General features: G+C 54.4%; 1 protein-coding gene and 1 long non-coding RNA gene across 5 annotated transcripts in view; one reads left to right on the plus strand and one right to left on the minus strand.

Annotated features, from left to right (window-relative positions):
- The window catches only part of PEBP4 (phosphatidylethanolamine binding protein 4), a 214,894-nt gene extending 207,034 nt beyond the window's left edge, over nt 1–7,860 (plus strand). For all 4 annotated transcript variants that reach the window (XM_006930640.5, XM_019828435.3, XM_003984698.5 and 1 more), the window contains one exon: nt 7,581–7,860. In XM_006930640.5, coding sequence (XP_006930702.3) covers nt 7,581–7,735 — 155 coding nt within the window. In that variant the 3' untranslated portion in view covers nt 7,736–7,860. The remainder of the gene's footprint in view (nt 1–7,580) is intronic.
- LOC105260484 overlaps nt 1–13,962 on the minus strand; it is a 48,076-nt gene that overhangs the window by 19,444 nt on the left and 14,670 nt on the right. The window lies entirely within an intron of this gene.

Raw genomic sequence — 13,962 nt, forward strand, 5'->3', positions numbered from 1 at the left:
CCTCACATCTCTGGGCCTCAATTTCTATATCCTCAAGATAAGGGGTTGGACTAGTTGGGTCTACCACTGAATGACCCATAACAGATTTGCTCCCAGCTTACCGAGTTCCCCCCACCTTGGAGTTCTGCAGGACAAGTGCAGGGAGCAAGTGACAAGTCTTGAAGAACCTATCCAACTCCACACACTTCTGGATGGAGGCCTTCAATCAGATATTGGCCTGCCAGGACCACAGCACAGGCCCTGGAAGGGCAAGCCAACTTTCTTCTAGTTTATGAAATCCTGCCTTCCCATTCCTCCTGCCTTTACACAGCTCCTTCTCCCCACCATTTTCCCCTCCATGCTGGGCACGATTCACACATGCCCTCTGCATTCGTTGGGATGACAGTAGGTGCCGAATGTGTGTGAGGCAGTGTTCTAAGTGCTGTGGGCACAAAATTGAGCCGTGTGGACCAGGTCCGTATTCCCATGGATGCATGGTGTCACCCAGTGTAACCCTGTGGACAGTTGGGAGTTCACAGAGCTAGTGAAGGGAGATAGTCAGATAGCTCAAGCATGACCACATCCCAAACAGGGAACAAGAGTGAAGCTGAAAGAGCCTGACCTGTTGCCCTCTGACCATGGCTGGCCCAATTTCACTGACATTTGTCCCAAAGGCCACACCGCCCCTTCCTAAATTTGGGCCTGTAACACATTGGACTTGTACCTCTGTCCAACCCCTCTCAACCAGCTCTAATCCCTCTCCCCTCCACCTTGTATGCCCAAAGCCCAATCTGGCCTCTGGGCTCATCTGTGATTCATGGTGGTTTGCCTGCGCATTGGCCTCACAGCAGCCTTGGATTCGGCAGGTGGCTTCCACGTTGTAGAGGAACCAACCGAATGAGTTGAGGGGCCATATCTGAAGAGAGCCCACAGACAGCGCTGGTTCGCACCTCATCCATGCACCCTTCTATACCACACGCTGCCACATGCCCACTAACTCCTGCTTAGTTCCCATCAGTGCCCACCATGCTCCCCCTTTGCCTGCTGCTGATCAGGGCACACCATTTCTCCCCTTCCCCAAGCCTGGTGGCCCCGCCCCCCTGCAGAATACGAGTCTTGCTGATGGCCTCATGGTGCCTTCCCCCGGGGGCAGTCTTCTCTCAGCCGACAGGACCCTGCCCTCCCCTGCTGCTGTCCATCTCCACACGCTCTGTAACACTTGGTTTTGCCTGCTTAGTCACCTGCTTTTATCTCTTTTGTATTACTCAATCATTTTTCACTTGCACAGGCCTCACTGCCACCATGAGACTATAAATTCCTTGAGGGAAGAGCTCACCTCGGCCATATGTTTCCTTTTTACCACCTGTCCCGGTGCTCAGCCCCCTGTGAACTTTCAGTCAATGAGGATGTTTGTGTATGGGACACACCCATGTACACACACACACACACACACACACACAGCTGCATGTTCTCACACCCCCATATTCAAGTCATCGTCAGCTTCCTTTAACACCCGGAAAGACAGCCGCCTCTGTGAGCACCGTGTCCACAAATGAGTTTTGGCATTCACATCCTCCTTGTCCCAACCAGGTGGGCAGGCAGGACCACTTGTGCCCAGCCTCTCCACCAGCCTGCCCTGCTCCTCCCTGGCTGGATCCTGTAGGGCGACCGGGACAGTGGCCATTCCTTCCGCCAGGCGAATAAGGAAACTGACGCCCAGAACAGTGAGTGGCTTGGTCAACCAAGAGTCCACAGTTAAAAGCAAATTACCTTTCTTCTGACTCCTGGGGCGAGGCTCTTCGCTCCTATCACTCACTCACCCACATTCCTCATCCTCACCCCTCTCTCTCCTCACCCAGACCACCTGGGCCCTGGTGTGGGGACAAAGAAAGAGCAAGTCCATCTTGAAGTCCCGAGTGTCCTTGGCCAGCAGCAGCAGCCACCCAAGGCAGCGTCCCCTCACACCCCCTCCCTGGAGAAGGTGATAGCCAAGCACTGTGTAGACACTAAAAGTCCTGCCGAGCTATGGCCTGTGTGGTGCCACACCTCAGCCACCTGGCCCAGAGGTGTCACGAGCCGGCCTCACGGCCTCAAGCTCCTCTCTCGAGTGAGTGGGGGAAATCCCCTCGCTGCCCCACAAGATGACATGCCAAAGCTTGTTCCAGAAGCATGTCCAAGGCGGTGAGCCCAGGATGGTGCCACAGCGCCAGGGGAGCTAACGGGCCACACCAGTCTCGGATGCCACCTCACCGAGGCAGCCTTGGAGGCCTGCAGACAGACTGCATCTCTGGGAGGGGTCCTTGGGTTCTGGACCAGGCAGCCATAACCCACTCCCCAGCATCACAGACACCTGAACTGAGCAGCTCCTGGGTGAGCCACCCACCCATAGAGGTCAGAGAGGGGGAATGGGCTGAGGCTTGCCACACAGTGGGATTTAAGGCTTGCTTGTGGCCTCTAAAGGCCTGAGGGGCACCATGGGTGATTGAAACAGTAGGCACTGTGGGGAAATGTTTGAAAACACAGGCCAAGGGCAGGAATGCAGCAGAACTCCGAGAAGTGTCAACAGTAGGAGGCATTGATGTAGAGGAACTGAGGCTGGGAGAAAATCCACAGGCCTGGTGGCAGTGAGCTAGAAGTACATGGTATATAGGCAAACATAGAAGGAAGAGTGCCCTGCCTGCAGACCATCCCCAAACACGCTCACAGACACACACAAACACACACAGCCCACTGCAAAACAGCCCCTACCCCCTGCCATGACCTCCCATGGTGGTTCACCTGGCCAGGCCCCAGAACCCACCCCCCCACACCCCCCGCCCCGGGCCCAGCCCCTGAATCACTGTGTGGGCTTGTGTCAGGCAGTGGGGCCCCACCCACCTGGCAGAGCGGGTAGGACTGGGGGCCTGGCGGTGGCCCAGATGGGGCCATCCTGGGCAACTCTCAGACAGGCACCCTGGCTAGGAACTGCCTGCAACCTCCACAGGCCGCAGGCAGCCCTCTTCAGGAAACACGCCCCAGTCAAGCCAAACATCAGTCGTCCAAAGCGGTATTGAACAGATCAGCAGGAAACCACAGATAATCCCCAAATTTCACCCAGAGTTCCAGCCAGCCACCACCAGCAAATACTGGAATGGAGCAGCGGAAGCTTAAACTGACAGCTTTGAGCCTCCTCTCTTGCTCCCTTCCCCACCCCCAGCCCCAGCCCCAGCCCCAGGACCAAGGGGGGCATCCCGGGTGATCCATTTCCCCGGGTAATTAGGAATTGCACTTCCACTCTCCAATCCTCCCGAGCGCTCCAGAGGAGCTGGGTGACCGCTCCCCACCTCGGAACCCCCCCCCCAGCATCCCCACCCTCTCACTCCTGCCAAAGTCAAAGTGGTCCCCTCTGCCCCATGCCTCTCAAGCCAGCAGGATCAGCCACTCAGCAAATATTCTCCAGGAGTAATTGGATGTGATGGAACGAGGGCTTTTCAGCTCCTGAGTGGAAGTCTCTGGATGTCATTTAGTGGCACAAAAAATAAGAGGCCCAGGCCTCCCGACTACCACCACCAGGACATCATTAATCTCAGCAGAAAGGCATCAGTGCCTCTATCACTGCAGCCAGCACTGCGAAGAGCCAGACAAATTACAGACCTGAGCCAGGCACACGATGGGGCGGTTATTAGGCTGGCGTTCAATTTTTGTTTTTTCTTCGGGGCCACTGTCCCCTAGGGGGAGAGTCAGGGGTGGGGGACAGGGAAGAGGGTGGCCACTTTGGTTAGATACATCTCACCCGCCTTGGGAGACAGGGCCACTCAGTGCCAGTAGAGGCCCCAGCAGCTCAACTCACAAAACAGCTCAGAGGAGGCCAAACCCAAGTCTCAGGACCCCGCCCCCTTGTTCTCCAGCCACAGGAGTGGAGGCCTCCCTCCCAGTGGGGGCTTCCCAGCCCCCACTTGCCAGGCTGAGCAGGAAACACTTGAGGGCCCCAGGAGGACCAAATGGCAAGTCAGGTGGGAAATGTCCCTGGGCTACAGGCAGGACACACAGGGAACACTGCCCTGTGCTATTGGGAAGGCCTAAGAGTAGGTCCGCTGAAGAGACGAGGGCGAGGCTAAGGATGGGACCCCATCCGCCAGGAGCTGCAAAGCTGTGCTGCTGGCCAAGAGAAGGCCTGAGAAGGCCTAGCTTGTTACCAGTCCAGGGTTCATTGTCTTCTGTTATAAAACCGTTGAGGACAGGAGCAGGGCCTCCATCCAGTATACCCCCCCCCCCATGCCTAGTGGACACCGGGCTGCGGCTCCCAGTTGGGCTGTCAGTCTCCCCTCAGCCCAGAGTTCGCACATTCCAGCAGAGGAGTCACCCATCGCATGCCCACAAGTCCTCCGAGGGGGAGGGGCTGGCTGGCCTAGGAGAATATTTCTCAGTCCCCCACAGACTGGGGAAGCTGGGGGCAGAGAGTGACTACAGGACCTGCCCCAGGGCAATTCCCACACATTCCAGCCATTGCTGCCCCTGGGACTCAGGGGCAGAGGATGAGTAACTGAAAGCTTGGAGCCCCTCTCCCAGGTGTTGAAGACACTGTCTAGGGGAGATCAGGCACACGGCAGTGGCTCCGAAACCTCCCCCCACCTCCGCCCCACAGCTTAAGGTAAGCTGACCCAGCACTCACTCCCCTTGGCCCATTTGTGGAACATCTGTAACATCTAACATCCTTCATCGCCAACACCTTCCCTATCAGCCCCAACCAGTGGGTAAGAGATCAGCCTCTAGTTTTTCGGAATGAGAACGGTGTGCCCTACGGTTGCGCAGGGAACAATGGGCACGTCACATGCAGCAGCCCCGCCCTGAGGAGACCCGGCCTGTGTTCCAACCACTGGGTGGTTCAGGAAACAGGCGTCAGACATCCTCCTCCTCTCTCCCTCCTGCCACAGAGCCCTTTGCAGTACGCTCACTACCCCTGCCCTAGACCCAGGAAGAGCCCATCCTGGGTGGCCCCAGGGTCCAAGGGGGGTGGCCTGAGCACAGCCAGCATCACCACCCTCTTCCTGCATGGCAGCAGCTTCTCTGCAGCTCCAGGATCGGAGCAGTGCCATACAGGATGGGACTTTCCTCCAAATGGTGACCACGAAGCCACAGCCTCCAAGCTCCCCATCTCTCCACACACACACACACACACACACACACACACACCCCTGAGGGCCTGACTCACCCCTCTTCCTTCTAGAACTTGCAAAGGGTCAGTTCCTCTTGCCCTTTGTGGCAGGAAACGGGGGCGTGAGGAGTCACAGCCAAACCAGGGGAGGAGGCAGCAGGAGGCTAGCAGCCAGCAGCCTGTACCCACTCTCCTGAGGGACACAGGGCCTGGTTTGAGGAGCTGCCTAAGAACCACAGTGTTGTCGGACATGTGACCGGGAAGGAGCTGTGAGGCTCCCAGGGCACTCCAAGCTCAATCAAGAGAAGTCCTCTGAATTAGGGAAGGGCAAGTCTGCAGCAGGGGAGCGAGGTCTCCCTCGGGGTGCAGGGGATTTCTTTCCACCAACTTGCCCTGATCTCGTGATGAGAGTTTCAATTCCCTCCTGGCCACCAAGGTTTCTTCCTGCCCTACTCAGTGGGGAAGGCCCCCTTGTCCCCATGCCTGCCACACACCAGTTCACCCATGAGCCCTTTTCCTGGCTTGCACATGCATAGATATGCATGCATGTACACGCATACACACCTGCACGCACTTTCCCAGGCTCCCTGGGTGTGAAGGCCACCAGGCCAGTGCCTCCCCACCTCGCCTCCTGGTGGAAGACCCCACAGCACTCAGTTGCCCACCTGTCACCCAGCAGCAGCCTACCCCCAGGAGAGACTCTCCCAGGGCCCAGCATCTCTCCCGAATCCGAGCATGGAGTCACCAGATCGGACCTAAGGGAGCATGAAGAGGCCCTTCCCTCCATCACTGCCCCTAAGAAGCATTCTCACCGGAACCCCATCATGTGCCCCATCCTCCCATCTGAGCACCGGGGATAAAAATAGTCTCCCCTTATGAGGATTAAGTAAGTGTATGAATATGCATGGAGTTTCTGGCACATAGGAAGCACTATATGGATGTGTTATTACTATTATTATTATTTGCATTATCCTTATTATTGTCTTGTTTCTTTGGATTAAAACATTTTGGTTTTCCTTGAAAACCTCTTTGAAATGCAAATATCCCCTGCGGGGTGGTGTGGGGAGGAAAGGATGATAAGTGGAGTAACAGCACATCGAGGGACTTGCTTTCTTCCTTGTTAAAAAAAGGGTAGTGGGTGGGGGTACCTGGGTGGCTCAGTCGGTTAAGTCCAACTCTTGACTTTAGCTCAGGTCATGATCTCGTGGCTCATGAGTTTGAGCCCTGCGTCGGGCTCTGTGCTGACAGTGCACAGCCTGCTCGGGATTCTCTCTCTCTCTCTGTCCCTCCCTTGCTCTTGCACTCTCTCTCAAAATAAATGAATAAACTTTAAAAAAAAAAAAAAAAAAAGGTAGTGGGTCCAGACAGAGGACCACAGGCGGGTAAATGGGCAGCTCTGTGCAGGCTGCAACCCTCGCCCCTGCGCATTAAAGATTACTCTCCTCCACCTGTCCACTGCCTAGCTCTGCTCCAGGCAAGGTCTTCCTTGAGCACTCCCTCCACTCAGGGAAGGGTGGTCGATTTACCCCTCACACACCAAAAAGAAAAAAATACAGGATGCCCAGTTAAATACGAATTTTAGATAAACAAGGAATGAATTTTTGAGTAAATTCCATGAGTATGTGGGACATACTTACAAATTAGTTGTTGTTTCTCTCAAATTCAGGTTACAGTGGGCATCCTGTGTTGTAGCTGGCAATCATGCACAGAGGGTGTCTGAGGCCCAGGGTTTGGGAAACGGAGCGTGGGAATATGCTTGTGACCACTTTCCGCAGCTTCTCCCCAGTGCCCCGGGCTGCGCCCTCCTTGCCCTGCTGCTAGGCCTGTCCACACTTGCCCCAGAAGAGGCCCCTCCCCCCCCCACAACCCTGTGCTCTCTCTCCTTGAGGAGTACCTGGGCACCAGCCGGGGACTTCTTACCCATACTGCAGGATCCAGGTGCTCAGGAGGAGGGAGAGCCCTAGCCATATGCCCTGCCCCCCAACCTCAGCCACAGCCAGGGATCTGGGGAGGAGGTTGAAAGACTGACGCAGACACTGGGGCCGGTCTCAGCCCCAGCAGCTGGGGTGACCACGTGTGAAGACAAGAAGCCTTTAAGGCCTCAGTCTTGGGGTGAGGAGAGCCCGCAGAAAAAGAGAGGTGGGTGGAGACAGTGGGTAGCCCACCCAATGGGGCATCTTTCCGCATGTGAGAAGGCAGAGTCATGCCAAATAAAGGGCCCTGGGGAAGGAAACCAGTCCAGATTCACTCCTCATTGTTCCCTGGGGAATAGTCTCTTCCCAGACACTCTGCTAACATCCAGCTAGGAGCCAGAAGCACCCGGGCACTCTGCCCCCCACAGCCCAACGGCCAAGGTCCTTACTTGCTGAGGCCTCCACGTCCTCAGAGCGGCCTCCCTGTCAGGCCCTGCCGCTCCCAGGCCATGGTTCTCTCTCACGGCCTTCCCCTGGTCTGTCTGTCCTTCCAGGCAATTGGAAAATGGACAAATTCCTGAACCGCTTCCACCTGAGTGAACCCGAAGCGAGCACCCAATTCATGACTGAAAATTACCAGGACTCCCCAAATTACCAGCCTCCCGCAGGAGGAAGCAGTGAGCCCACGGACAAACCCAAACAGAGTTAACTGCCGGCCAGACATCAGGCTTTGTGTTGCAGGTGTGTGTGTCCACAGTGCCCATCAGTGATGGTCTGGGCATGGAACCCCTTCTCTCCCAAATTAATAATAATAATAAAAAAAATCATCCAGGGCTTACTGGCTGGATGTGTTGCTTCCTAACCTGTTCTCTTTCAAAAACTAAGAAGAAATCAATCGATGTCCAGCACTAGGAACCTGGGGCTTTGCTGTAAATGCAAGTGTGTGGGGTGCGGGTGGTGCTGGGATATAGAGGGATAGGAAGTGGGGGTCCCTAGGCCTCACCTGTCACTGAGGCACTGTGTGACCTGGAGCAAATCACCTATCTTCTCTAATCTGCTTCCTCTGTTGTGAAATCGAGGTAGGAAGGAGAGTTGGGGCAGTTGGTTTGTCACCATGGTCCGTTCCAACTCTGACAATTCAGCATCATTCATTGAACAGGTATTGGCACCAGGTATGTGCCTGACCTCTCCCACTAGATGCTGGGGATACATATGGGAACAGGGTAGGCAAAACCTAAGGCTTGCTTCATGGAGCTTACAGACCAGGATGGGAGGGAAAGGTTCATCAGGTGACCACAAGCAAATTACAGCAAATGTGCCAAGTGCTATGAGGGCATGAGGGGACCGACCTGCTTTGTGGTGGAGGGGGCATAGTCCAGGCTCAGGTGAGGCCTGTCAGAGGAAGTGGTGTTTAACTTCAGAGCTGAAAAGTGTGGTAGGGGTTAACTGTGAATGGGGATGGGTGCCGGAGACCGTGCCAAAGAGAGGGAACACTGCCTCCGAGCTCCCGTGGCTGGCAGGGGCATGCGTGGCATCTTCCAGGCCCGTAGTGTGGCCACCTGGACAGATGGGCAAAGACCATGCCACGCCTCGCAGCCATGCTAAAGTCTTAAAGTGTACTCTCAGAGCAATGGGAAACCACTGAACAATAAAATAAGTAGATTGGAGGGGAAGAACGAGTACAATCTGATTTGTGCTTTCAGAAAACTCTGAAGAAACTCCCTGGTGTCTGCAAGGAAAGGATTTTCGCCCCCTAACTCCCCCGGATGTCCTCTGAAGGTCCCGTGGCTTTCCCACCCAGGGTCCCCTTGGAGGCACCTCTTTCGCTACGGTCTCGTTCCCAGGCTAAACTCAAGTTCCTCGACTCCCCCACCCCCAGCTCCAGTCCCCTCAGCACCCCCACCCCCTCACTGCGCCTCCACACTCAGTTTCCCTCCAAGAGTTAATAGCCCCCCTCTCCTTGGCCAGAATACAGCAATGTTGGTGATTCATGTGTGCAAGGTGCCTTGAGATCCCCAGATGAAAGAGGCAGGCTGCAGCTGGACACAGGGCTGTTGCCTTCTTAGAGCCATGCCCCACATTAGCGGGAAGGCAGAGGGGCCCCGGCCAGCCACTCAGCCCAGCTGAGCACATCTTAAGTAGTTGGAGGATTTTAGTGGTGAGGCTCTGAAGGACGAGATGAGGTGGGAGACTGAGGTTGTGAAGGGAACCGGACCATGCTTCCTCCCACCATTGATGGATTTAGGTGATGGACACTAAAGTCGTGTTCTGTCGAAGGGCCTTCTGATGCCAGCCCAGGCAGTAGGAACTCCCCGTTCTCTTCACCTTGGCAGGCAAGCTTGTCGGCAGCGCTAAAAGGAGAAGCAAAGGGAAGTGTCCATGTGCAGTGTCACGGCAGGCAGCCTCGGAAGGGACACTCTGGGTGTGTGCGTGAACCTCACACTCCTGAGCCCTTCTCCCTGCAGCCCCCACCCCACCAGGCCTGGAGTGTAATTGGCAGCTCCCGTTGGTGCCCAAGGCCAGGATAAATAGCAGGTCAGCTTGCTAGAGCAGCCCCAAATCGAGACACATCCTCCCCTCTTCTGCTTTTAATTCCTTGTGGCTAGCGTGTTTATTTTGGGTGAGGAAAAAAAAATCGGATGTTTATCCTTCGAGGAAATTATCGGCTTGCTTTCCTTCCTCCCCCCCCCCCTTCTTTTCTCCTGGTTTTTTGGGCTTTGAGTTCAACTGCAGGAGAGACCCCCACCCTCCTGGCCCCAAAATGTGAAAAAAGAACAAAGCTGGCCCAGGCTCTAGGCTGAAGCCAGCCCTGCCAGATGGCCCCTGAAAGCCACGGAGAAGGAGGTCCAGTGCCAGGAAAGGGAAACCTAGAGGCCAGGGACACCTTGGAAAAGTCACCCTTGACTCAGTTCTCTGCCTGCACAAGACTTTGGGCCTCTTCCCCCTTTTCTTTTCACTGCCTCCTCCAGGAAGAAACAAAATGAGCATGTAGATTGCTTCGAGGTCTCTAATGAAGCAGTGAAGAAAGATGTAAGGGAGCATTAGTGAGCCCTTTGCAGGGGTAGGAGAGGTGACGTTATTGTTATCATCATTATTATCAGATAGTGTTTGTTGAGCACTTTCTGCATGCCAGGCACTGTGCCCTAACAAGTGGCATCGCATTTAACGCATTCCTGCCCTGCTTCCCTGCCTTCACGCAGATTCTCTCCTTCCGTTGTCACAACCTAATAATGTAGCTGTTGCTCTTCTCATTTTATAGATGAGGAAACTGACATTCTGGTAAGTTGAGGAACGCACTCCCTGTTCCGTAACTAGTAGCACTGGCATCTGGTGTTAACTTAAGCCTTCTCACGCTAGGTACTCAGAGATAAGCAGTACTCTCATTTTACTCTCTGAGCTACATAAAATAAAGGCCAGACCTTCTATTTTTTCAGAAGTGAGGTGGGGCAGAAGGAAGGCTGGGAGTTCCAGAAGAATTTAAGGGGAGTCTCACCCCGCATCTTGCCTACCCCCAGCTTCAGCTATTCTAGACCAAGTGTGATTTGTGAGGAGGGCCAGCTCCTAGACGCTCATGGCAACAGCCTGGTCTGCCACCCACCCCCCACCACCACCTGCCCGAGGCAGCTACCCCAACGGTTTACCGCCCTCAATGCATTGAATCACCCGTCTCCCCAAGAACCTCACCTGTGTGAAAACTGCTCTCAGGGAAGGGAGAGACGTGGAAAAGGAGGGAAAGCCATATGGGAAGACTTCCCGGTGACAACGATGATGATAATGATGATGGCAGTGGTGGTGGTGGTGGTGGGTCCAGGTTACCGCTGAGAAACCACGGGAGAGAAGGAAAGCCTGGTAGATGCTTTAAGTGGTGTAGTTTAAAACCTTTTCTTACTTAGCAGACCTAAATTCACATAGAATCTCTACCATTGATAGCTCTAGGACCTCAGGGAATTTACTCAACTATTCTGGACCTGTTTCAACTGCAAAAAAAAAAACAAAAAACAAAAACAAACAAAAAAAAAAACAGTATAATGAAAAAACCATGGAAATAAGTGCCTTTCCTAAAGATCTGTTGCAACAGTTAAATGAGATAGCAGGCAAGGCACCCAGGCGCAGTGCTTGGCATTCAGGCTGTTGAGTAAATGCATGTTTTCCTCTCCTTCCCTGCCTCCACTCCCCTGCTCTGCTCCCCACCTGGGCCAGAGCAAGTAGTGTGGCTTCGGGTAGTGGGAAAGAGCCACCCTCCCCAGATGAGAGTCCTTCCCAAGAGCCCCATCCGAGTCTCAGTGGCCCCAGGGAAAGGGCTGACTGCCAAGGGATCCTCAGGCCCCAGCCCAGCATCCCCCTCCCAAGCTCAGCGAAACATTGGGAGGCTCGGATCAGGGAAGACAGCCCAGTTCCTTAGCAACTAACAAGCATTTCTCTGTAAAGACAAAGACCCTTCACTCAGAATGCTCCTTCCTACCGCGCCCCCCCCCCCCCACCTCTCCAGGTGTCTGATGCACTTTGCAGGAATGGGGCTAGGGGCTGCCCACCCCCTGCCCAGGTTTAAGGCCTTTTGCCCCACCCTCCTGGCCATCCTGATATTACCTGTAATTATCCCACAGCACCTTTCATCCTGGTGCTAATTAACCTTCCCATTTACCCCCAGGAGCTGCTGGGAGACACGTGAGGCATCCATACACACACACACACACACACACACACACACGCCCTCCTGCATACACATATATACACAAATGCCCATATTCCCCCTTTAGAGGCCCTTGCTCCATTTTCGAGATTAGGAAACTAAGGTTCTAGAGAGGAGCCAATTCCTTGAGGGTTCCCATTTGCCTTCTGAGTACTCAGAAGGCAAAACAGGAGCTGAATAGTCTGGCTCAGGGAGAGGGGGAGACAGGGTCCCCCTTAGCATCCTGGTGGGAGAGGGACCAGGAAAGAGAAAAGCCTTTGGAAAAGACTTGAAGAAAAGTGAGCCAGGACAGAGGTCTCGGCTCAGTGCCACCTTGGGGCCACCAGACACAAGTTGTCCTGCTTAACACAAAGAGGACATTTCAAAGGGAAGAAAGGAAATATTTTGATTAAAAAAAAGAAAGGAAGAGAAAGAGGCAGAAAAAGAAGGAAATAGAAAAGAAAGGCATGGCCATCTGGTCGGATGTAGGGACCTGATTTTAGTACCATTCACTGCTGTGTGAGCCTGGACAAGTCAGCTGGCCTCTCTGGGCCTCACTTTCCTCATCTATAAAATAGCTTGGGATGGGTGTTTCCTGAGGTCCCCTCTAGCTGAAAATTCTGCAACTCTATGTGCTTATTTGGGGGAATGGTAGAAAAAGCCACTACTACTGTCCCTTTGGCCGGATAGGAGTGGGGATAGGTGAGAGGAAGCCACCGGAACCAGGTAGAACCTTGGGATTGAGAATAAAAAGGAGCCAAATGCATTTGGCTGCAGAAGTCCCTACCAGGAGGGCCAAACTAAAAGGTTTTAGTCTGAGGAGCTAAAGACCTTGGGATTTCAGGAGAACCTCCTCCCAGAAGCAACAACCAGCAACAGAGCTCATCTTCCCCAGATCCAGGCAGGAGGAAGCCCATTCAGAGAGCCTGGTGGAGGGAAGGTGGAGAAGCACACGGCCCTGTGTCTGCACCCAGTGGCCACAGAGCCTCCTGACATATTCCAAATGAGGGCAGGACACAGAAGCACTTCCTTGATTCCTCACAAGCTGGAGTCGGCCCCACTGGCATAAGTCACCTAGGCAGGGAGCAGAGGGTTCGGAGGAAAGAGGCTGAACTTATCAGAAAGGCAGGCACAGCAAGGCGTTGAGTTCCCACTTTCGTTTCCATTCTCTGAAGAAAATGGACAGTGGGCTTGACCCTTCAGGGCCTGGACGGAAGGGCGAACATGAGCAGCACCTTAAAGGAGTCCAGACGCCGTCTACCCACACACCTACACATTCATACACCCTCACCCACACCACTCACTTCACTCCCTCACATGTCCTCACGTCCGCTCACGTGCTTGCACACTCATTCACACACACACACACACACAGAAACAGCTGGACGTGCACTTTCGAGTCACCATAAAGCAGCAGATCCTTTACAGAAGGCAATGGACGTCAGCCATTCTCCAGCATCGATGGGGGCTCTGTTGTGCGCAAAACAACGGAAAAAACTGAAAAAGAAACCTAGCGGGGCCCTGCTCACTGGAAGGTCTCCCTCAGGAGTCCTGTGATTGGGAGACCTAAGGACCTCAGCTCCGGGGGTAGGAAGGCGGGCTAACAAGTAAGAAAGGGAGAGGCGCTGGAGCCAGGAAGAAATAGGGCAGCCTGTGGAAGGGAGAGGGGGCTTGAGGAGAGAGGCCTCACAGGGCTGTGAGGGTCCTGAAGTAAAGCGTAAAGGCATCGGGGGAGACAGAAAACTGGCTGGCCCCTAGCCCGTGTCCCCCAGGTACACACGTCTGCAGTTCACTACCCTGCCCTCAAACCCTGGTCCACTGATGGACCTTGTGTGCGTTTGCCCACAGGGACGCGGGTCACCATTGTCCAGAGCTCGCCTGTCTTCCTCCCCCTGCACCCCAAGAACCAGGCCAGCCCACCCATACATATACAAACGTGCGTGCGCACGCTTACACACACCTCTACTATCCGCATCCTGCACACACATACTGTAAATATACCAACCCACGCAAAATCACATGGTGTATGCACCCGCTAGACACTCCAGGGTTTCAACTCTGCCAAGCTCTTTCTAGACATCATGCAAGCTGTGTGTACATGTTGTTCAGCCCGGGCAGTTGTGAACATAGGATTCGCATGTACATGCAGTCTCCATATGTGCACACCCACATTGTTCACAACCTATGTACACACCAGCCCACCAGTGACACAGACACAGCACCCTTTGGAGTAGACTTAGGACCAGACAAATGGATTTGGGGCAGTG

This window comes from Felis catus, chromosome B1 (assembly GCF_018350175.1).
Source record: "Felis catus isolate Fca126 chromosome B1, F.catus_Fca126_mat1.0, whole genome shotgun sequence".
Classification (NCBI taxonomy): domain Eukaryota; kingdom Metazoa; phylum Chordata; class Mammalia; order Carnivora; family Felidae; genus Felis; species Felis catus.